At 50.2% G+C, this 24,409-nt stretch overlaps 2 protein-coding genes across 5 annotated transcripts in view; both read right to left on the bottom strand.

Moving 5' to 3' along the window:
- Positions 1-24,167, bottom strand: part of LOC139178174 (myeloid-associated differentiation marker-like) — a 46,693-nt gene extending 22,526 nt beyond the window's left edge. The window contains exon 1 of the mRNA XM_070775094.1: positions 24,135-24,167. The gene's annotated coding sequence lies outside the window, so the exon portion shown is untranslated. The remainder of the gene's footprint in view (positions 1-24,134) is intronic.
- Positions 4,634-15,871, bottom strand: LOC109575761 (myeloid-associated differentiation marker-like). 4 transcript variants are annotated; one of them, XM_070775086.1, is made up of 3 exons: positions 14,855-15,570; positions 8,759-9,704; positions 4,634-8,018 (listed from the first exon to the last, which is right to left on the bottom strand). In XM_070775086.1, the coding sequence occupies exons 2-3, from the start codon at positions 9,622-9,624 to the stop codon at positions 7,922-7,924; spliced, it is 963 nt and encodes a 320-aa protein (XP_070631187.1). In that variant the 5' UTR covers positions 9,625-9,704; positions 14,855-15,570; the 3' UTR covers positions 4,634-7,921. The 4 variants fall into 4 exon arrangements, with proteins under 4 accessions (XP_070631187.1, XP_070631188.1, XP_070631186.1 ...); XM_070775087.1 differs by having other exon boundaries at positions 4,634-5,327; positions 14,855-15,569; XM_070775085.1 differs by lacking the exon at positions 14,855-15,570 and adding an exon at positions 15,614-15,871 and having other exon boundaries at positions 4,634-9,704.
- Positions 24,168-24,409: the final 242 nt, after the last annotated feature.

Below are 24,409 nucleotides of genomic sequence, written 5' to 3' on the forward strand. Positions count from 1 at the left end.
AGATTCTTATATTTTTCTAAATCAAATTGAACACAACCCTGGGACCTCACTTCCCAGGAGGATGGAAATGTCTCTGTGCTTCAGTAAAAGAATTTTCCGGGGTGGGCTCACCTGAGGGGCTTGCTGTCCAAGCCTCGTGGTTCATGGGGGCAGCTGGTCAATTCCTCCTGTTGAGAGGTTAAGGGCCATTTGTCACAATTCCAAGGCTGCTCCAGTTCCCTCACTGTGGCCCTCAAAAGAAAGTGTAATGATCCTATATTTAGTCCAACCCTCTAGTCTTAGGGTATTCCCTGGTGGCTCAGATGGTAAAGAATCCTCCTGCAATGCACGTCGACCTGGGTTTGATCTCTGGGTTGGCAAGATCCCCTGGAGGTGGGTTGTCAACCCACTCCAGTATTCTTGCCTGGGAAATCCCACGGACAGAGGAGCCTGGTGGGCTGCAGTCCATGGGGTCGCAAAGTGTCAGACATGACTCAGTGAAATTCCCTTAGTCTTCTCGTCACAGAGGAGGAACAGCTGAACCCCAGGGAGGGGCAGGACGTGTCCAGAGTCACCCTGTGTGTGGCAGAGTCAGAGTCAGGACCAGGTGTCCTGTTGCCAGGCCGGCTGTCTGTCCACGGCCCCACGCTGCTTGTTGTAAGTGTGGCAGCAGCAACCTCCAGGCTGGGATTCTGCCCCGTCCACCCTAGTCCTGCACAAACTTGCCCCATCCCCCTGAGGAGGGCACTCACTGCTGCTGAGTCAGTTTCCTCATCTGCTAGATGGGGGAGGGGTGCCAGAGACCCTGGTCCCTCCCAGCCCACCTCTTCCCGGGGCCCCTGGACTTGCCAGTCCTGGAGACTCAGATGTGGAGAGGGAGTCGCCTCCCTCCCCTCTGTCCACCTTCTCTACCCTCTCTGCTTGTTTCCTCTTGGCTGCTGGGTCCTGTTTATTGGTCACATCCTTCCTGACTAAACACACCCTCCTTCCCCATGACCTCTGCCTGGTGGGGAACATGCCTCTCTTTCATAACATGAGTTTCCTTAATCACTTTCCAGGGGTCCAACTCTCCAGTGATTCTTGTCAAAAACACAAACTACTTCAAGGCACCCCCACAGTCTGAGGTCTCCCAGACTTCGTTGTTCCCGCACATTCTTGACTTTCCATTTTTTCAGATCCAGCTCAGCAGCCAGAATGCTCTTGCTTTATTTAGGGAACTTGTGTTTCCTTTAGGAAAAGCAAATTCCTTCCTGCTGAGCATATAGAGGGCTGACCATAAGCAGGGGAAGATGAAACACAAGCCCAGAGTGAATGAGGCAGATCTGGGATCTGCAACTGGATTCACAGTCACATCTGCTCTGACTCCAAAGCAGACAGGCTGGGGAGGAGCTGAGAGATGCCCACACAGGCCTGTCTCCAAAGGCAGAGAGAAGGGAGGCAACTTGGGTCCAGAGGTCTGGGGAGGGGGAGCTGGAGACCCGAAACCCACCTACTTGGTGACCACGGCCTCCCCCAGCCCTTCAACACACACAGTTGATGGAGAAGACCTCCCATTACCCAAGCCTCAGGCCCTTCCCTTGCTCCCTGTCTGGCCTGGGCTTCTTGACTCCCGGGCAGCGGCCAGAGGCCCCCTCCTCAGCCGGCCAGAGCCTCCTCTGCACAGGGTGACTCCAGCTGACGCCCCCAGACTATGACCTGAGCCACATCCAGAACACAGCCCGGGGCACAGATGTTTCTGTTCTCCGGTCCTGGAGCAGCTTCTTGGAAAAATGACAGAATCAGCCTCCTCAGTCTTCCTCTGAGTGGGGAGAGTTGGGGACGTTCCCTCCTGTGTCTCAGGCACCTGGTTATCTGCCCTGGGTGCCAGTGCAGACAGCCGATCATGCGGCCCTTGTCTGTGTGGTTGGCTCCTGTCTAAAAGTGCCTGTTGGGAGGCAGGGGAGCTGAGGAGAAACAAGGGGGCTTTAATCAACCCCTGTGAAGTTTCTCCCTGCTGTCTCCGGACTTTTCTGGCTGGCTACTTCCCTTTTCAACAGGAAATAGGTAGTCTGGCTGAGACAGGGGTGCTGCTGTAGGACCTCTGAATGAGGTACTGCAGCCAGAGCAGGACAGACAGGAGCCAGGAGGTTATACCTGGATCTGAGAGAAGAGGGAACGGGCTCAGCATTTCCTGAGGTTCTCGCTGAGCTGTGGGGGAGACAGATTTGTATTCAACGCAGGCTCTCTCAGAGAGTAACTGTGTGACCTTGAGAAAAAAACATAATGTGCTCTCTGAGCCTCACGTTCATCATCTCTTAAATGGGGATGACCATAATAATATCCCTGAAAATGAAACAAAATAGAGATAATAAGTCACCTAGTCAGACTGGTGGTGTGTTTTGTCGCTCAGTCATGTCTGACTCCGTGCGACCCCTTGGAATGTATCCCACAGGCTTCTCTGTCCAGGGGGATTTTCCAGGCAAGAATACTGAAGCAGGTTGTCATGCTCTCCTTCAGGGGATCTTTCCGACCCAGGGATTGAACCCAGGTCTCCCACATTGAATGTGGATTCTTTACCTAGTGAGCCACCAAGGAGTTGCTGGACTGTTGGTGCTAAAAAATGTTGGCTGTTTTATCTTTCTGGAATACAAGCTACAAATTAATGACAATCCGAGTGTAAGATCCTGCACCCACATGACTGGGTTCAAATCCCAGCTCTGCCACTTCCTAATTGTGTGATCTTGGTCTAGTTACCCACTGTGTGTCTGTGATAATGGGGACACTGAGTGCATAGTTCAAGGGCTGCTGGGAGGAACAAAACATCCAGAACAGTGGTTAGCCTGCAGTGTGTGCTCTGTGTGACACCTCTCTTAACTTTTATGTCAATACCTGCCCTGTTGGCCCATGGCAAATGTTTCTGAAATGAATACAACAAATGCTTACAGCTCAGACTGTAGCCTGGACCAAGTGGGATGCATTCCATCCCTTCTGCCTTTTGGGGGAATATTTGAGAATCTCTGAGTCATGTTTTGTCCCATTTAATCCTCCTAACAACACTTGACCTTCTGTGATGGATATCTCCAAGGAGGGAAATCACTGAGGACCTGACCTCATCACTATATTTGAGGACAATCCCATAATGTGTGCAACCTGGGGAGAGACTGGGCCTGACCCTCAATAAGAAAGAAAAGGAAAGGAAAGTGCAGTCGCTCAGTCGTGGCCAACTCTCTGCGACCCCATGGACTGTATCCTGCCACGCTCCACCATCCATGGGATTTCCAGGCAAGGATACTAGAGTGGGTTGCCATTTCCTTCTCCAGAGTATCTTCCTGATCCAGGGATCGAACCCAGGTCTCCCACATTGCAGGCAGATGCTTTACTGTCTGAGCCATCAGGGAAGCCTCAAGAAAGAAAAGGCCAGATAAGTATTGGACCTGTCCCACAACCGGGGCCTGGACACACAAGAACAGGTATACACAGAATCAAAGACAGACCAGAATTCCTTCTGCAGGGCCTGCAGTATCATCCAGTGTGCTTCCAGTGGCCACAGTGCCTGGACCAAGTGCCCTTGGCTGTGAGCTGGCTGTCCAGCACCCTCATTTCTGATCTAAGCCTGTTCTCAGGCTGGTCCCTCTCTAGCAGTTCTCCAAGCTATCCAGTATCCTAGTACAGTTGTTCTCTGCTTATGATGCCAGAGATGTTCTCTGGAGGGTACAGTTAACAGCCTTTATGACTAAAAGCAGGAGCTGTTATCTCCATTTTCTGGATGAGCAAACTGAGACGTAGAGTAGCATAGACTGAGCACAGGACTACTGTGAGCCTGGCTGAACTCAGGTCTCAATTGAGGGTTGGGGGGTGGTGTGTAGACATATAAGGTGAAAGGCTCTGAGATGACCAAGAGAACTAGAAACAGTTGTCAGTGGCTGGAGGCAAGGGAGGAGGCTGGAGAGGTAGAAAGGGGTCTGATCTTGCAGGGCTTTGCAGGTGGGTGATGTTGTGGAGTCTATGTTCCATCCTAAGGGAACAAACAGAAATCTTCAGAGTATCATACTTTGACTTTACTCCAAACCAGTCTTTGAGGGAAAGGATGGAAATAGAGGAAGCATCTAGAAGCTTATGGCAGGAGTACAGGTGAGGGGATGGATGGATCTGGACCAGGTTGTCTAGAGATGAAGAAGAGTGGGTGGGTTCAGAAGCATATTGTGAAGAGCATCTGGGAAGGTGGTGCCATTGACTGAGATGGAAACATGAGGAAGGATCAGCGTGTGTTGGGAGTGGGGGATTGAAGAGGTGGGACTGGACCTACGGAGTGTAACGTGTCCCGAGACATCCGGAGGGGGAGATCAGGAGGCAGGTGTATATGACTCTGGATCCCAGTAGAGATCAGCTCCGGAGACAGGAACTGGGGAGCTGTCCTGACTTGGCCTACACTCTTCTTTCAGTTTCTTCTTAAACGTCACATCCATGGAGCAGCCTTGCCCCCCACCGCCAACAGGCACTCCAATAACCCTTCTTACCTGTGTTTCCTTTATCGTGGCATTAATAGCCCACTGACTTGATGTTATGTATTGATGTGTATGTCTCCTGTACTAGAGTGCAAGCTCCATGAGGCCGGAACTCTTGGTTCTGTTCTCTGCTCTCTATCCAGTGTCTAGAATAGGGCCTGGCACATGCACACTTGGGGAACAAGAATATTTATTGATGAGTGGAATCTTAAAGTCATCGGACTGAATGAGGACAAAAAGGCTCCCAGAAAAAAGGTGGTCTGGGCCCAAGTCCTGAGCAAATGGTTCCTTCCTGTTGCTTATTCCCGTATCTGTAGCTGTTGTTGTGGTTTAGACTCTAAGTCGTCTCTGACTCTTTGAGACCTATGGACTGTAGCCCGCCAGCCTCCTCGGTCCATAGGGTTTTCCAGGCAAGAATACTGGAGTGCCTTGCCATTTCCTTCTCTAGGGCATCTTCCAGACCTAGGAATCAAACCCAAATCTCCTGCATTAGCAGGCACATTCGTTACCACAGAGCCATATGGGAACAGTCAGTGTATTACAATCCTGGATCTTATAAAACTATATATATTATATGAATCATTTCAAGAGGCCTAGTCACCATTATTTTTTCATCACAGACTAATCACACATCTGTTAATACAAGAAATAAGGCATGAATCTTTAAAACAAGTAGAGCATAAGTAATACAGTTAGAGACATTAATCAGGTCCTAAGTAAGTTAGCAGTGCTGTCTTCTAAGGAGTTACATGGCTTCCTCTAGAAAATGTCACCCTTGTGGTGAATTGGGTATTTCTTCCCTTGAAGAGGTGTGGTTAAGGCACAATGCAGATGAAATATGCACACTAGAGGAGAGGGAAGAATCTGAAACAGACAGACCCAAAATGTTCAATTTAAATTTTTCTTGTTTTGTCTTAAAATAGGAATTTTATTTCATTGTTGCTTAAGATTTTCCTGCCACAGGGACCACCTCCTGGAAGTCCTTCCCTTCCATCCATCCAGCCCCTGGGTGAGGATCACACACTTCACCCCAATACAGGAGTGAGGGGCAGGAGTGGGGTCCCTCCCCTCCCCTCCTCTCCCCCACAGCTCTGCTTGTCTGGCCCCTCTGGCCCTGGTGATGTTAGGATGCTGGGGTTGAGGCTTTGTGGCTGCGAACAGGAGAAGAAGGCTTGTGGTGCATTTCTCATCACCAGTTACTATATAGGGCTGTTGGTGTCATCGCAGGGCGGCATATGAACTTTTATGCAGAGTATGTCATGAGAAACGCTGGGCTGGAGGAAGCAAGCTGAAATCAAAATTGCTGGGAGAAATAGCAATACCTCAGATATGCAGATGACACTACCCTTATGGCAGAAAGTGAAGAAGAACTAAAGAGCCTCTTGATGAAAGTGAAAGAGGAGAGTGAAAAAGTTGGCTTAAAGCTCAACATTCAGAAAACTAAGACCATGGCTTCCGGTCTCATCACTTCATGGCAAATAGATGGGGAAATAGTGGAAAGAGTGGCTGACTTTATATTTTGGAGCTCCAAAATCACTGCAGATGGTGATTGCAGCCATGATATTAAAAGATGCTTGCTCCTTGGAAAGTTATGACCAACCTAGACCTCATATTAAAAAGCAGAGACAATACTTGTCAACAAAGGTCCGTCTAGTCAAGGCTATGGTTTTTCCAGTGGTCATGTATGGATGTGAGAGTTGCACTATAAAGAAAGCTGAGCACCGAAGAATTGATGCTTTTGAACTGTGGTGTTGGAGAAGACTCTTGAGAGTCCCTTGAAGTGTAAGGAGATCCAACCAGTCCATCCTAAAGGAAATCAGTCCTGGGTGTTCATTGGCAGGACTGATGTAGAAGCTGAAACTCCAATATTTTGACCACCTGATGTGAAGAGCTGACTCATTTGAAAAGACCCTGATGCTGGGAAAGATTGAAGGTAGGAATGAAGGGGACGACAGAGGATGAGACGGTTAGATGGCATCACTGACTCAATGGAAAAGAGTTTGGTAAACTCCGGGAGTTGGTGATGGACAGGGAGGCCTGGTGTGCTGTGATTCATGGGGTCACAAAGAGTCAGACATGACTGAGCGACCGAACTGACTGACTGACATGAGCACGCACACATGTACACCCACAGGTGCACTGAACATCTATACCAGTACACATCTTTAAAGAGAGGCCTTGAGGGGCTGTCATGGCCCCTTTAAGAGGTAGCGGGCAGGATGTTGACATTGGGGTGGGGCCCAACCTCTTGCCTCACAGCCTGGGCCACATCCCCAGTCTCTGGTCCAGATGGAGGTAGAGGGTCAGTGGGAGTGATTCTCAAAAACATAGATTTGGGTGAGGGTGAAAACTGACTAGGGCTCTTTTGAGTTCTATTCAATTTGGGATATTAGAATATGTGGATTTTGTTTTGGGATTTTTGTTTCTTTGCTTTTTTCCCTTTCATCTTTATATGCATGCCAAGTAGCTTCAGTCATGTCCAACTCTTAGTGACCCATGGACTGTAGCCCACCTGGCTCTGCTGTCCATGGGATTCTCCAGGCAAGTGTACTGGAGTGGGTGGCCATGCCCTTCTCCAGAGGATCTACCTTACCCAAGGTTCAAACTGGCATCTCTTGCATTGTCTCCTGCATTGCCCATGTATTCTTTACTGCTGAGCAATTGAGGATGCTCTTTATCTTTATACTGAGATTAAAAATAACATTATGTGTGTGAGAAAAAGTACAAGGCTTTTCTCGATGATTGACAGCAGGGGCTGATGGAAACAAAAAGATCTAGAAAAAATTTTTAATTATATATTTATTTTACCTGATTCCAGAAACTCAGGAAGCAGCAGCAGAAAGCAACAGATACACAGAAACACACACATGTGTCACCTCACACTCAAACAATGCAATTCCTTTGGCAATGGAAGCAGCAACAACCACCCCACCTCCACCCCCAAACCACCTGCCTAAGAAATTCTGAAAAGAGACCTTCTCTTTAAGAACAAGTCACCCAAGAATTTTTGGCCTCCTGACCAGAAGACAAAAAAAGAAAGAAAAAAAATAATCTCAGGCTAGGTCACTCCACTCCAGTACTCTTGACTGCAAAATCCCATGGACGGAGGAGCCTGGTAGGCTGCAGTCCATGGGGTCGCTAAGAGTCGGACACGACTGAGCGACTTCACTTTCACTTTTCACTTTCATGAATTGGAGAAGGAAATGGCAACCCACTCCAGTACTCTTGCCTGGAGAATCCCAGGGACAGGGGAGCCTGGTGGGCTGCCGTCTATGGGATCCCACAGAGTTGGACACGACTGAAGTGACTTAGCAGCAGCAGCAGCATCACATAAGGCTGCAGTGGCCATGCTCTTCTCCCTGCAGAGGCAGGACCTGCAGTTGTGATCACTGAGGCAGGAGGCCATCACTGCCCCTCACCAACACTGCAGACAGGTGTCTGCATGTCCCTGGGGTTGTTCACCAGCTCCTTTTTTGATTCTCCAGAGATTGGTTGGGGGTGGAAGTCATCCGAAATCCCTTCAAGATGTCCTCTAGGCAGCCAGTGTTGAGTAAGCTCGGAAGAATTTTGGAGCCAATCTCAGGTGAGGCTGAGCATCAGCCGGGCCCAGGGATCCAAAATCTCTGCTTCAGGACTCTCGCCCATTGGGAATCAGTGACCTCCAGAATGTTTTTTTTTTTCACCTAAAGGGGAGGTGCACTATATACTCCCTTCTATTGGGAGAAAGGAGGCCCAATGCCTAGCTACCCACCGTCACTGCCACCCCAGAAACACACAGCAACTAAGGCACCCAGAGGGACAGACACACGTTGGCAATGAGGCCCCTCCCGAGGCCCAGGGTGTGAACAGCTGCACAAAGGGCTGTGTGCTGTGGAGTCAGCACCTTAGGAGGCGGGAGGGGTGGTGGACAGAGAAGGAAGGAGTCTCAGGTCCTGATGGATCAGAAGAAGGAAAATGGGGAGAGGTGGTCAGGATACAGGAGACAAGAAAACCAAGGATGACCAGAAAAGGGGCAAAAAGCAGAAAATGTAAAAAGATGAGAAAGAAGCAAAATAGGACATGGGCAACCAAGGAAAATAGGAAGGAGACAGAGCAGATGGAGGGAAGGAAACAAAAAAGAGAGCGGGATGAATGCGAAGGCCGTGAGGAGGGAGAGGGAACCAGGAAGAGGGCATCAGGGTTCAACAGAGCTCTGTAAAGACACCCCCTGTGAGTGGAGGGGATAAGGGGTACTCGGCTGGTGCTCAGTCCCTACAGAAAACTGGCAGGTCCAGTACACCAGGTCGACCACGTACATCAGCAGGTTGATGGCTGTCAGGATGGCCACAGCCAGTCGCTGGTCCCAGACGCAGCCATAGTCGGTAAGCTCATCAATGCAGCTCATATCAGTGTACCAGTGGGGTTGTCCACCTAACTTCTCGTCAAACTGGTAGAGTGGCCAGAGGACCATGGCACTGACATAGAGGAGGAATGAGAGCATGGTCTGCCCCAGATGGAAAATGGGGAGCCGGAGGGGCAGTCTGTTCTCCCAGCCACTCAGCTTCAGCAGCATGGCCACGGCTACCTGGACGAAGCAGATGGAGTACACGACCACGCACCACTTCAGGGCCGGCTGGTGCAGGTACAGGGAGGTGTTGCTGATGAAGACGAAGATGACACAGGCCACAGCACTCTCCAGAATCTTTAGCAGGCCTGGTAATGTGTGCACGTAGCAGGGGATGTTCTTGAACTTATAGTGTTTCCATGTGTAGGCCACATCTATGGCATAGAGCACACACGCGATGCAGGAGAACGCAGAGGCAGCGATGGCCCGGTCTCGGGAAGGACCATAAGGCAGGTACTGGACGTAGAAGATGGGGTACATGATGGAGGTCAAGAGGCAGAAAAGTGTCGCATAGCAGGCATAGGTGATAGGTAATTTGTACCAGAAAAAAGGTAGTATCCAGTCGCAGTAAAAGCACTCGTACATAGAGATGAAGACGGTCACAGTGAAACAGAGGCACCAAATGGCTAGGCACCAGTTACCTACAGCCCCCCTCTCGTTGCCCATGCTGGCCACCAGGGAGAAGGCCAGACAAATGGAGATCACCTGCGGGAGGCGGAGGAAGTAGCACAGTGTGTCCACATCATCTTCCTCAGGAATTATCCGTCTGCTAGACATGGTGTTGTGAAGGTCTGGCAGGTTAGAGTCACCAACATGGAGTGGTCTTCACTTAGGACTCATCAGAGAGAGATCCAGATCTGAAGGTAGATTAAGTGAGATGATCAGAAAATGGTCAGGCCCTATGAGGGCTGAGGCTCGGGATCTGTGGAGTTTGAACCAGTGGCTCAGACACTCAGGTAAGAGCACAGCTGCTCCAGAATGACTGTCCCCACCCATCACCTTTGGCCTTGTAAGGAGACTTGGCTCATCTTACAAATGAGTTGGATCTGGCCTCAAACCACCAACATTTTTATGTCTTTTTGCTGCACATCAATATCTACAGAAATACAGTATACTGTGGTCTTTTTCTACAATCACAAACCTTCAAATTAGAAAAACAATTAAAAAAAATTGTTTGGTAACCAATTCTGAGCTGAACGGGCAGGAGATCATTTATAGTTTTGTATGGACTTCCCTGATGGCTCAGACGGTAAAGCGTCTGCCTACAATGTGGGAGACCCGGGTTTGATCCCTGGGTCGGGAGGATCCTCTGGAGAAGGAAATGGCAACCCACTCCAGTACTCTTGCCTGGAAAATCCCATGGATGGAGGAGCCTGGTAGGCTATTGTCCATGGGGTCACAAAGAGTAGGACATGACTGAGAGACTAAACTTTCTTCCTTCTTTCTTATTTCACTTAGTGTAAAATGTTCAAAAGTCCATTTGCTGAAACAGTAACGTGTTTGATCCCAAAGTGCTTTCAGACCCCAGTGGGGTGTCATGTCCTATAGAGAATATGTATCATGTCACCTGTCAAAACTGAAAAATTCTGAATTCTGGAGAATATCTGACCCCAAAGATTTTCAGAAAGGAACTGTTTATTGTTGTGCTAACCCTATTCTACAGATGGGAAAACCAGGAGTCAAGTGCCTTCCCTAAGGTTGAAAGTGGAGCAGTGGAAATCCAAGATAAAAATTAAAAAGCCATGGGTTTGAGCACTTTGTTCTACAGCCCAGCAGGTCAACCAGGCCCGTGGGTGGGATCCCAGGACCAAAACTCAGGGCTCTGGGACACAGGAGACATCGTCAGGGCCACGGCCTCCTTTTACAGCAACCTGAAGGCACACGTGTCCTGGCTTCACCTCCCCACAGCATCACTAGAAGGAGCTGCCGTCTGAGGGGACACAGCCCCACCCAGAGGAGGGCAGCTTCAGGGGTGAACAGGGAGGAGCCACAGGGTGAGAGTAAGGCCATGGGGACAGGATGACATGGGAGTAGGGACTGTTATGAATCCCCTCCACCCACTTTTGCCTTCACATGTGATGCTTCCTCATGAGGAAGGGAGACCCCAACCCAGCATGACTCCAAGGTGGGGTGACATTGAGGAACCACAGAATAGATTAACATAGTGTTGGGCTCCAGGGCTGCCATCCAGGTGGGAGTCTGGAAAGATCTAGAAGCCCTACCTGAGCAGGATTCTCCTGGCCTGGGAGACTTCTTAGCAGCTTCCAAGCTGGTAAGAAGGGATTGGAAATGAACATGGATGCTGTGTCTGAGGTTGATGTATAGTCTTTCAGGGCATCCAGGGAGGGAGTGGGGATGGACGGATGATCACCCCTTTTTAAGGGCAGGAGTTGAAAGAGGAGGCCCCAGCAGTTACCCTGGGAGGGGGTGACCCTGAGAATGCACCCGGGACTGGGGTGGGGGTGGGGTAGAGTGGAGATGACTGGGGGGATCCTAGGGTCCCTGGGGCCCTGAGGCAGCCCAGTAGGGGTCTTCTGACCCAGAAGGGATGCAGGAATGGAGCCAACCTTCCCATGGAGGAGGGGCCAGGACTGGAACTGAGACAGGAGAACAGGGGCCTGAAGGGGTTTCAGGGCTGTGACAGGGACACGTGGCAGGGACCTTCGAGACCATGGAATTGCCCAGGTCACCGCCCAAGACAGTCCCTCCAGCCAGGGCTGCAGTCCTGCTCCCACAGGGGCTCCTCCAGGGTCCAGTATTGGGGGGAATGAGGCCCCTCCCAGCCCGCCCCCTCCGCGGGGACAGCCGCCCTGTTTCCAAGGGACTATTTGCTGAGAGGCCCCCAGGGCTGAAGGGCCAGCAGCCTGAGCCCCAGCCAGCTTCCTGCCATCAGGGGCCTTGTTGCCTTTGCTGATAATAAACCCTGGGACAAGCTGAGGCTGGAAAGAGAAACAGAGCGCAAACCTGAGAACCTCCCTGGACTCACAAAGCTCCTTGAGGCCCATTGCAGGGGAGCCCTGGAGCCTGCTGGCCTCCTACTGGGCACTGCCAGGGTGGGGAAGGGGCACTGGGGTGAGGGAGGGAGTGTCATGCTCTGTGTACCCCAGTTTGATCCCAGTTTAATTACTTGAACTCACCCTGAAATTCCACCTAAGATAAGAGACAACTTGAATGCTTTGAATCCATTGAATGCATTAGAGAGAGCATATGGAGAAGAGGAGGCATGGGGGTTTTAACCGCGTGATCCTGGGTCAGGCCTGTGCCCTGGAAAGCAGGAAGTGGAAGTTTATCTGAGTCTCCCAGCAGCCCCTCGTCCACTCTAATCTGTGAGCCTGGACGTGGTGCTCCGGTCATAGCACAGCCTGGATGTGGCTGAGCCCTGCCTGCCCGGCAGCCAGGCATATGGACTGGAAGACAGTGAGCTGGGAAGGTCATGGCCAGAACAGAGGAAGGAGGAGGAGGTGCCAGAAGGGCAGAGAAGGGTGAGATGAGATGGACACTCAGAGTGACAAGGAGTAGAGCCTTCATAGCTGGATGATCATGGCAAGCTACTCAATAGAACCTCAGTTTCCCCTTCTGTTCAATGTCTCTATACCTACTTTGTGTCAATTAAATGAATAAAAGCATGTGACAGGTTCATCAGAGGGCTTGTCACATGGAACCCTAATCCATGCCAGCTACCTCCCCGCCCCCCTCACAGAGGACCCAGAAGGCCCTGGCTCTGGACATCAGCACATGCAGCTTGATGTGCTGCAGATCAGGGGCTGCAAGCCAGTTTGCACTGCAGGTGGACTCTTGATGTGTTCAGTTTCCATCACAGTTTCCATCAGTGTTTTCATGAAAAAATGATGTGGGATCACTAGCATTACTATTTCTTCCCTGAGTGTTTGGTGGCTGCACATTGTTTTAATTTCACGTGAAAATTCGGATTACAGCTCCTTTTCAAGCCTCAGGAGATACAGTGTCACCTGGTTTGGTTCCCTTGGCAGTGGCGTTGCTGGAGACAAGCAGCTGCTAGCCTCTTTCTTTATATTGTTTTCCATCCTCATCTCTGTTTAGTATTTTCTATATTTCTCTCATTCTCATGTATAACTGACATAAAGCAGGACTATGATCATCTCTCCTGTGACTGGTTTCCCGTCTTCGGCATGGCCAAGCTTCCTGCCTGCTCACAGGAGCATCCACCCCTCCATCGAGGGAGCATCCATGTCCTCAACCTCAACCTCAGCCTTCAATATATTTCAAATGCTGTAAAATCACGTGTAGACATGTGTGTGCACACAAGCATACATGTTTGTGCATACATGCATACATGTTTGTAGGGAATATCTGTATCTTTTTTCCTGTTTTGTCAACATGAGACCACGTGTTCCCAGAGCATCTTGCTTTTGCACCACCCCAGACAGGTGCAGCTGGTCCTCTCCAGGGATCCTAGTGCTCTCCATCCCCTTATTTCCTTCCCTCCTGGTTCCTTGGGCATCAGTGGACCCTCCCCTGTGAGTCTCAGACACGGGACATAGGATGTGACAAAGGATCCTGGGATCCAAGTGACCACCATGCTCTAGGGCAGGAGGTCAGCAAGTTTTTCTGAGAAATTTTCTTAAAAATATGACAAAGAATATATTTTTCATTTCTGGAAATTAAATCTGGTTTCCTAGATCTGCAACAAATTATCACAAGCCTGGCAGCTTAAAACAGCAGACACCTGTTCTCTCACAGTTCTGGAGGTCAGCGTTTTGAAACAAGGTGTCAGCAGGGCTGCTCTGTCCCTGATGCCCCAGGGGAGGGTCTCTCTTTGCGTCTTTTAGCCTCTGGAGGCCCTTTAGCTCGTCCCATGTTACTGAACTCTGGCTTGTCCCGTCATCCCTCAAGAAGCCAAACACCGAGAGATGAGTGCTGGGCTTTGCCTGGGATGAGGTGCGGCTCCCCCACTGTGAACACAATCATCACCCACATCTGTGCATCAGCCCATGTTGGACGGTGGTTTGAAAAAAATACTCATGAACATTTCCACCTTTTTTTGTGGATCAACTTGGAGGATTTGTTTTTTTCCAGTTTAGTAGGTCTGAGGTGAGAAAAAGATTGTATGAAGGGTCAGCCACTGACTCTTCTCCTGCACTGAAAGCTCCTGCAGGGAATCGTCTCAGTGGAAATCCATCCCTGGCACGCCCCCACCCCACCCGCACCCCAGGGGACAAACTCTAGCCAAATCAAGTGATCTGACCCATCTTAGAAGGAGAGACTGCTTCAGACCTCCTTTCTTCCTCAAACTGTGGTGACGCTAAGGCTGTGCCCCGCCAACACACTAGAACCCCTCCTCCTTCCGGGGACTGGAGTTGGGGGGAGGGGGGCGCAGATGCCCAGGCAGCGCCTGCCTCGGGCATCAGGACTGGAACCACAGAGCTGGGGCTGGATTCAGTTCCCTAGAAAGCTGAACCCCTCTTCTCCCTCCCTTGCCTGAAGACTCCTCTGTGAACGTGGCAGGCTTTTCACAGTTTCGTTTCCTTTTTGCCTTTAATTTAGTGCCCTTGTTGGAAGAATACTTACTATGGAGTAACAGGAAGACCTGCGCATGGAGTTCCCTCCCACTTACCAGATCTTAACAAAAGAGCTCTAACTGCAAAATACTGGAATAATTTAGAGATTCATGCAGGAACCAACGTTCTTCACAACTGAAAACATACATGGGCCAGGTTGTATTGAAAGTAGAAAACCATTTTTTTCTGGATTACAGGGTCATACCTCCAGTTTTGCCCATCTGCCAAGATGGGTGCCTGTGGACTTGTAGAAGGGATGGATGTAGGTCCCCTCCCTCCACTTCACTGGCTCCCCCAGAACAGATTTAAACAAACAAGCAATTCTTCCTTGGGAAGAGAGTGGTACAGAGTCACAAACAAGCCATTTCCCACTTCTGCAGTGTCCAACTGGCCCCAGAGTTCCAAAGAGCAAAGAATACACACAAACAGGTGGGAAGGGGGGCTCCTGGGACCCACACCCCTCTACTCACTCAGTCAAGAGCTCGGTGCTCCTTCAGAGGCCAGTTTCCTTCTCTTAACAGAAAGTGAAAGCACCCTGTGAGCAAGGAGTGGGGAGGGGCAGGGCTAGTTCCTGAATCTAGCAAGTTTGGCAGCTGCTGGAAAAGACCTATAGATCTTCCTGGGAATAGATGGTACTCCACCCTGTCTTCCCAGTGGCACTCTGCTCCTTGCTCTAGGAAGAAAGGGAGGGGCTGGAGACCTGGGGACCTGACTCCTGCCTGGACTCTCAACATTGTCCCCCAAGTCAGGCCCAGCTGCTTGTCGCTGAAGAAGCCAATACAGAGAGCTAAGTCTTGGGTTTAAGCAAAGTAGCATTATCTTAAGGAAGCCGGCAAGAAGCTGTTTTACTGCCCAGAAGAATCAACTCCCAGCAAGGCAAGGCTCAGCCGGGATTTATACAAGGAGGGAATAGGAAACGGCTGCAGGCTGCATGCCGGGGGTGCGCTGTGCTTCTATTTTGGGGAACTTTACAGTAACCACCAGGAGCCTTTCTGTGCTGAGAACATGTGGTCCTTACTTTGTTCAGATCAGCATATCAGTTCGAGGGGTCAGTGGTTTCTAGAGAAAAAAGAACGGAGGCAGAAACAGAGCTTAAATGGCAAAGCAAAACTGAAAACAGAAAACATCAAACTCTGTTGAAGTATTCATAAGCCTTTGGTTGAGAAACAAGCAAGGTTACAAACTGATGCCAGTGACCTGCCTGACCACCATGATCACCATGTGCCCACCCTCAGGCCTGGGCACCAAGCCCACCGTGGGCTTCTTCCTCCACTTGTGGTATCTGCTCTCCACCAGTGTGCCCTTCTCGCTGGGGGCCAGTGAGGACACTCTGAAGGGGGACGTAATTATCTGGTGCACGCTGAATTGGTGCATCTGCTTCACCGTGACCCTCAGCGTCTTCATAGAGGAGTTTTGTGGGCTCTGGTCCTGCCTCCCCTTCTCCTGGGACAGCTTTCTCTGCACCCACTCCTTTTACTTCTCCATTTCCTGCCTCTCAACGTCATCATCTTTGGCGCCACCTACATCAAGTTCTTGCCTCCAGGCTCCACCCACAACAGGGTCATCACTGCCACTGCATTCGCCTTTGTGGCTGCTGTACTCTATGCCACTGATGCGTTCTGCATCATATCCAACCTGGAGGCATGGTTGGTTTAAGCCAGCCTTCCCAGGCCTGCTCAGGAGGCCAGAGAACTATGCTGACTGGCTCATCATCGCCTTCCTCAGCAGCCCCCACCACTATCAGCAACAGCAAGCCCTACGTTCGTGGTTGTGTCTTCAAGTCCCTCGTGTTCTTCACCAGCTCCTGTTTTGATTCTCCAGAGATTGCTTGGGGGTGGAACTTATCCCAAATTCCTTTAAGATGCCCTCTAGGCAGCCAGTGTGAGGCTGAGCATCTGTGGGCCCTGGGATCCAAAATCTCTGCTTCAGGACTCTTGCCAGTTGGGAATCAGTGACCTCCAGAATTTTTTTTTTTTTACTTAAAGGGGAGGTGCACTATACACTCCCTTCTACTGGGAGAAAGGAGGCCCGATGCCTAGCTACCCACCCTCACTCCTTCTCGTCCTCATCCAGTCCTATGACTTTAAGATTCCACTCAGTTGACAAATACGCCTGTGCACCAAGTGTGTGCCCGGCAGTTTTGTAGACACTGGACAGAGAGCAGAGAAGATAACCAGTAGTTCCCCCCTCATGGAGCTTATCCTCTAGGGCACAAGATGGAAAATCTGAGACCCAATGTGTAATATCAGGTCAGTGGGTGATAAATACTATGATAAAGGGAAAACAAGTGGAAAAAAAAGTTATTGGAATGCAGGGATGGGCAAGGCTGCTATTTTAGGTGGTTGGAGGTCAGGCCACTCTGTGGATGTGACCCACCCCTCACCAAGAGATTCTGATTTGTTGGAGCTCAGTGAAGTGAATTGACTGTATGATGATAACTCCCCAATTCTGGCCTCCAGACTGATCTCTACAGAGACCCTGAGTCATATGCAACTGCCTCCAGATCTCTCCCTCTGGATGTCTCAAGACGCCTCACACTCACCATTTCTGGTCCCATCTCCTGAACCCTCCTAGCGCCAACACACACAGACCCTTCCTTGTTTTTCCCATCTCAGTTGACGGCACCACCTTCACAGATGCGCTTCACAAAATACTGTGAACCCACACCACACACACACACACACACACACACACACACACACACACACACTCTTCCTCCTCTCTAGAGCATCCACTTGATCTTGGTCCAGATCCATCCAGCCTTCTCACCTGTGCTCCCCTCATGAGCTTCTCACTGCTTCCTCTATTTCCATTCTTTGCCTCAAAGTCAGCTTGGGCTGAAGTCAAACTAAGTTACTTTAACCGCTTTTCTTTGCTCCCTCAAACCGCACAATGTCACCTCCAAAGCCCTGTAGGTTCGCACCCCTTTCTACCTCTCCAGCTTCATCGCCTCCCTCCCTCCAGTCACGGAGAAGTACTTCCAGTTCCTCTTGGTCATCTCAGGGCCGTTCCTGCTACATGTCTACACACACCCCAACCCTGAACAGAGACCAGAACTCAGCCTGGAACATAGTAGTCCTGTTCAGGCAATGTCACTCTGAGCCTCTGTTTCCTCATCCAGAAAATGGAGATAATAGCACCAGTTTTTAAATATTTATTTTTTATTAAAGGATAATTGCTTTACAGATAGCACCATTTTTTAAAGGAGAAGATTCTTGATTGCATCCTGCAGAAAACACCTCTAGCAACTTAGGCAGAGAACAACTGTACTAGAAGGCTGCTAGAGAATTATTAGGGAGAGACGGGCCTGAGAGCAGGCTTAGACCAGGAAGGAGGGGTGCTGGGCAGCTGGGGCACAGGCAAGGGCAGCTGGTCCAGCCACCATGGCCCCTGGCAGCAGACTCTGGATGCTACTCAGGCCCCAGCAATAGGAATCCGATCTGACCTGGTGTCTGTGTATCACCTGCTCCTTAGGTGTGTGTCCAGACTTCACATGGCGGCAGGTCAAATATTTACCTGACCTTTCGAGTTTCTTATTGAGGGTGAGGCCCAGTTTCTCATCAAGATTCACACGATGGGGACATCCTCAAATATGAGGTGGGGGGAAGTTCAGGTTCTCAATTGTTCTTCTCCCTGGAGATGTTCATCAAACAAGGCCATGGGAAAGGTGGGAGAATTAAAAGAGAAAACAAAGGAATCACTGATTCTCAAACATTTCCCCTAAAGGCAGAAGGGATGGAATGTATCCCGGTCAGGAGGTCCAGGCAGGAAGGAGCCTGAGGTTGTAAACTCGGTTAATACTTATTCAATAAACTCCTGCAACATACCAGGCCTTCTGCTCAGCACCGGGAAAACTTCAGTGAACAAAGGACAAGACACCTCTGCTTTGTGGATCTATATTCTAGAGTTTATCTTTGAAGCCTCATGTTTTCCATGATAGTAAATGTGGGATATTGCATTCTTTTTTATAATACCCCATAATAATATACTCTTAACATATCAGACTTGTTTCAATACAAAAGTAACAACTTCCTACTAATGGGCTGGTGGCTGAGCCATCCTATTTGCGTCAAGATACTAGAAGACGAGGTCTTTATGTGCCTATATTTAAGCACATTGTGGTTGACACATGAACAAAGCTGGATCAGAGTACATGTGATCGGGGGAGTAGAAAATGGGGGAGCCAAAACCTGTGCGAGAGGAGCAGAGGGTCCGAGAGATGATGGAGGGTTCTGGGGTCCTGCCAGCCTCTGACAAGTTCCAGGAACAGACTATTCAAGAAGCATTTCCTGCCCAAAGTAGCAGAAAGAACACCAGGCTTTCTTTTAAGGGTTTATGCATAAGGAGTGGTCCCACACTAGCAATGGGAGTGTTACTGGGGGCAGTGGTTTGGGCTGATGGGCCAAGCACTTGAGGGATTTATGGAATCAGATGCTGGTTGGAATGAGGGGTGTGGAGATGGGCTTGAACTAAGCTCCCCCACCCCACTGCTACTCCATTCCTGGTCAGAAGCAGACCCAGAAAAGACCAACTGGGCAAACCTCACCAGCCCAGCCTGGCTCCAGAAGAGACCTCAGGTGACAGGTCACAGGTTCTGTCAGCTGAGAAAGGGGCCCTGAGGACTTGGGCTGCAGCGGGGCTGCTGTGGACACAACAGTTACAAGAGGTCGTATGTGTCGTGTTCACTGCAGGTCGAGTTCTGCTGTGGATTCATTTGTTCCTCCCAGCAGCCCCTGAACTATGTTCTCAGTCCCCATTTTCACAGCACACAGAGAGGTCAACCAATCACGATTACAGAGGTTTAGGTGTCAGAGCTGGGATTTGAACCCAGTCATGTGGGTTTAGGACCTTAAAATCTGCTTGGGTTTGATTTGTACCTTAGACCCAAAGGGACAGAGTGGCCAATATGTTTTTCAGCACCAACAGAGTGACCTGGTGACATCACTTCCATTTCATTCATCTTCAGGGATGTTATTATTGTCATGCCCATTGTACAGATGATGATTCTTAGGCTCAGAGAGTGTGTTCTGTTTTTTGCTCAGGTTTACACAGTCACTTCCTGTCAGAGCCAGATTTGAATACAGGTCTGTCTTCCTGCAAATCTCAGCAACTCATAAGCGGAAAAAGAAAAGTGTTAATCGCTCAGTCATGTTTGACGCTGTGACCCCACAGACTGCAGACCCCACAGGCTCCCTCTGTCTATGGAACTGTCCAGGCAAGAGTACTAGAGTGGGAAGCCATTTCCTTCTCCGGAAGATCTTCTCAACCCAGGGATAAAACATGAGTCTCCTGCTTTGCAGGCAGATTCTTTACCATCTGAGCCACCAAGGAAGCCCCAGCAGGGAACAGAACCTCAGTAAATGCTGAGCCCCTTCCCTCTTCTCTGGGTCCAGGATTCATCTCCTGGCTCCCGTGTGTCCTGGTCTGGCTCTAGTGCCCCACCCAGAGGTCCTGTGGCTGAGTTCCCATCCCAGCCAGACCACTTCCACTTGGCAAGCCAGCCAGTACGTGACAGAGAGGGTCCAGACCCTAGGGAGGGACTGATTGGAACCTGGCCTGAATCTCCTCGGCCCATCAGTCTTCCTAGAGACTTTTCCACAAGACAGTGACACAGACAAGGGCCACACAGATTGGCAGTCGATGTCGGCTCCCGGGTAGGTGCCTTGAGCCTCCTGAGAGCAGAGTCCCTTGTCTCTTCTCAAAGGTGGACTAGGAAGGTTAATTCTGTGATCTGCATCCTATAGATGAACACCTGGGTTATTTTCAATCTTTTCTATCTTACTTGTGAATCTGATCTTGAGTGGGAGCTTGATTTATGCCAGGCTGCTGTGATCAGGAGAAGGTAAATGGGGAGAGGTGGTCAGGACACAGGAGATGAGAAAAGCAAGGATGACCAGGAAAGGGGCAAAAGGTAGAAAAATGTAGAAAAAATGAGAGAAGCAAGAGAAAGAAGCAAAACAGAATGTGGGCAACCACACAAGACAGAAAGGAGACAGAGCAGAAGGGAAGGAAACAGAAAGAGAGTGAGATGAGTGGAGAAGTACACGAGCAAGGAGAGAGGAGAGCCAGGAAGAGGATATCAGGGGCTGACAGAGCTCGGTGAGGATACCTCCTGTGAGCAGGGGGGTCAGGAACCCTGGGCTGGTCCTCAGTCCCTACAGGAACCTGGCGAGCCCAGTACACCAGGTCAGACGCGTAAACCAGCAGGTTGATGGCTGTCAGGAGGGCCACAGCCAGTCGCTGGTCCAAGAAGCACATGTCGTAGTTGAGCCCATTGATGCAGCCCATATCACTGGACCGGTGGGGCTGTCTGCCAAACTGCTCATTGAACTGGTAGAGCAGCCAGAGGACCGAGCGCTGACATAGAGGAGGACGGAGAGCAGACTGAGCACAAGCTGAAAAATGGGATACAGGCTGGGCAGCCTGCATTGCCATTTGCCCAGGTTCAGCAGGATGGCCAGGGCTGCTGGGATGAAGCAGATGGACTACACGGCCACACATCACTCCAGGGCCGGCTGATGCAGGTACAGGGAGGTGTTGATGATGCAGGTGAAGATGAAACCAGACATAAAGGTCTCCAGCACCTTCAGCAGGCCTGGCATGGTGAGCACACAGCAGGAGGTCTCTTTGAACCCATAGGTGATCCGCATGCAGACTACTTACCGGGCATGTAGCACAGATGCCACACAGGGGAACGTAGTGGCACTGATGGCCCGGTCCCAGTAAGGACCATCAGGCAGGAACTGGACAAAGGTGACAGAGTAGATGATGGAGGCCGAGAGACAGAGGAGGGTGGTGTTGCACCAGAAGAAAGGAAAGCAGGACGAGAGCTCACGTAAGTCGACTATGGAGATGATGAGGGTCACAATGAAGCAGATGCACCAGAGGGACATGGACCAGTTACCTGTGGCTCGTCTCCAGATGCCCATGTCGGCCACCAGAGAGAAGGCCACACAGGTGGAGAAGAGCTGTGGCGGGTGGAGGCAGAGACAGCAGCATGTGACCTCCAAGAAGCCCCTGTCTCAGGTGTCACCCCAGTGCCCAAGGGCTGTGCTGGTCTGGCTGGTGGTGGATCGAGTCAGCCTCCTGGAACAGGCTCAGGGCCCTGTGATGGCTGAGGCTCAGGATCTGTGGAGTTGGACCCAATGGTCAGACACTTGGACAACAACACAGCCGCTCCACAATGGTTCTCCCCACCCATCACCCTCGCCCTTGTCAGGAGACTGCCTCATCCCAAAATCTCACAGCCATGTTTGGTCTGGCCCCAAACCATGAATATTTGGGGCGTCTTGTGCTGCATACCATTATCGTTTGGGGTTGTAAGGTAGGATCATCCTTACGTACAACCTCAAATCTTCAAGTCTCTCAAAATCGAAAACAATTTTTTAAAATTTCATTTTTGTAGCAGAATTTGAGCTGAATGTACATGAGACAATTCATGGTCTCACGGTTCTCCGCCTCCCCCTCAGAGAGGACCCAGAAGGCCCACGCCCGCTCACGCAAGCTTGGTTTGCTCCAGATTAGGGGCACAAACCAGTTTGTACTGGAGGTAGCCCCGAGGATTTGTTTTGTTTTTCTTCATGGTATTTTCTGGAAGACATGGTGTAGAATCAGTATTGTTTCTTCCCTAAGGGTTTGGAAGCTGCAGTGTTTTAATTTCACAAGAAAATCCAGATTTCTTGCTCCTTTAGAAACCTCAGGAGATCTGGTGTCACTGGGCTGTGTTCCCTTGGGGTTGGGGGAGTAGCTGGGGGTGAGCATCGGCTATGCCCTCTTTACTGTTTTCCATTTATACCTTTGTGTAGTTTTCTATATTTCTCTTATTCTCCTGTATAATCGACATAAACAGGGCTATGATCATCTCACGTGTGCCTATTTCCCCCTCTTTGGGATGGCCAGGCTTCCTGCCTGCTCACACGAGCGTCCACCCCTTCATCCAGGGAGCATCGGTGTTCTCAACATCTCGTACAGCCTTCAACACATGTCACAGGCTCTGAAACTGTATTTAGACACGTGTTTGCATACATGCACACATGCCTGTAGGGAGTATCTTCTTTATTTTCTGTTTTGTAAACATAAGACCGTGCCATGCACACGGCATCTTGCTTTTCCACCACCCCCGGCAGGTGCAGCTGGTCTTCTCCAGGGGCCCTAGTCCTCTCCATCCCCTTTACTTATTTGCTTCCCTCCTGGCTCCTGTGGGCATTTGGACTGACCCCCCTTCTCTAGATCAGTGGACCCTCTCCTGTGAGTCTCAGACACTGGGGGACACAGGATATGACAAGGGGTCCTGGGATCCCTGTGACCACCATACTCTAGAGCAGGAGGTTGGCAAGATTTTCTGGGAACTTAAAAAAAATATGACAAATAATATATTTTTCATTTCTGGAAATTCATTTTGTTCTACTAGGGCTACTGCAGCCAATTACCACAAGCCTGATGGCTTAAAACAACAGAAACGGATTCTCTCACAGTTCTGGAGGTCAGCGTTTTGAAACATGGTGTCAGCAGGGCTGCTCTGTCTCTGATGCCCCAGGGGAGGGTCCCTCCTTGTCTCTTTTGGCTTCTGGAGGAGCCTTGGCCCGTGGCTGTGTTCTTGAACTCAGGCTTGTCTACTCAGTCCTCAAGAAGCCAAACACTGAGAGACAAGTGTCGGGCTTTGTCTGGGACAAGGTGCCGCTCCTCTGCTGTGAACACAATCATCACCCACATCTGTGCATCAGCCCATGTTGGGCAGAGGGTTAGAAAAAATACCAATGAACGTTTCCACCATTTTTTGTGGATCAACTTGGAGGATGGTTTTTTCCAGTTTAGCAGGTCTATGTTGAGAAGAAGATCATATGTTCAATAACAGTCACAGACTTTTCTCCTGCAGTGAAACCTCCTGCAGGGCCCTGCCCGCCCCCGCCTCCCTGCCCCATGCCATAAGGGACGCACTCTGGCCAAATTGAATGACCTGTCAGGTCTTAAAGGGAGAGACTACTTCAGAACCCCGTTCTTCTTCAAGCTGTGGTGACACTAAGGCTGTGCCCCACCAACACACTAGAACCCCACCTCTTCCGGAGACAGGAGTTGGGGGGAGGGGGAGGGGGTTGGCGCAGACCAGGGCAGCCCCTGCCTGGGGCATCATAGGAACCACAGAGGTCGGGGTGGATTCAGTTCCCTAAGAAGCTGACCCCTCTTCTCCCTCCCTTGCCTGCAGACTCCTCTGTGAACATGGCAGGCTTTTCACAGTTTACTTTCCTTTTTGCCTTTAATTTGGTGCCCTTGTTGGAAGAATCCTAATTAGGGAGTAATAGGAAGACCTGCGCATGGAGTTCCCTCCCACTTCCGGATCTTGAAAAAAGAGCTCTAAGTGCAAAATACTGGAATAATTTAGAGATTCATGCAGGAACCAATGTTCTTCACAACTGAAAATATACATGGGCCAAGTTGTATTTATTGAAAGTAGAAAATCATTTTTTTCTTGATTACAGGGTCATACCTCCAGTTTTGCTCATCTGCCAAGATGGGTGCCTGTGGACTTGTAGAAGGGATGGATGTAGGTCCCCTCCCCCCACTTCACTGGCTCCCCCAGAACAGATTTAAAACAAACAAGCAATTCTTCCTTGGGAAGAGAGTGGTACAGAGTCACAAACAAGCCATTTCCCACTTCTGCAGTGTCCAAATGGCCCCAGAGTTCCAAAGAGCAAAGAATACACACAAACAGGTGGGAAGGGGGGCTCCTGGGACCCACACCCCTCTACTCACTCAGTCAAGAGCTCCGTGAGCCTTCAGAGGCCAGTTTCCTTCTCTTAACAGAGAGAGAAAGCACCCTGTGAGCAAGGCGTGGGGAGGGACAGGGCAAGTTCCTGAAACTAGCAAGTTCGGCAGCTGCTGGAAAAGACCTATAGATCTTCGCTAGGAGTAGCTGGCACTTCACCCTATCTTCCCAGTGGCACTCTGCACCTTGCTCTAGGAAGAAAGAAGGGCTGGAGACTTGGACCTGACTCCTGCCTGGACGCTCAACACTGTCCCCCAAGTCA

The sequence above is a fragment of the Bos indicus genome, chromosome 21, assembly GCF_029378745.1.
Source record: "Bos indicus isolate NIAB-ARS_2022 breed Sahiwal x Tharparkar chromosome 21, NIAB-ARS_B.indTharparkar_mat_pri_1.0, whole genome shotgun sequence".
Classification (NCBI taxonomy): domain Eukaryota; kingdom Metazoa; phylum Chordata; class Mammalia; order Artiodactyla; family Bovidae; genus Bos; species Bos indicus.

Bases quoted from the DNA above. Each gene is read 5' to 3' on its own strand.
- LOC109575761 (XM_070775085.1), bottom strand. From the start codon at position 9,624: ATGTCTAGCAGACGGATAATTCCTGAGGAAGATGATGTGGACACACTG.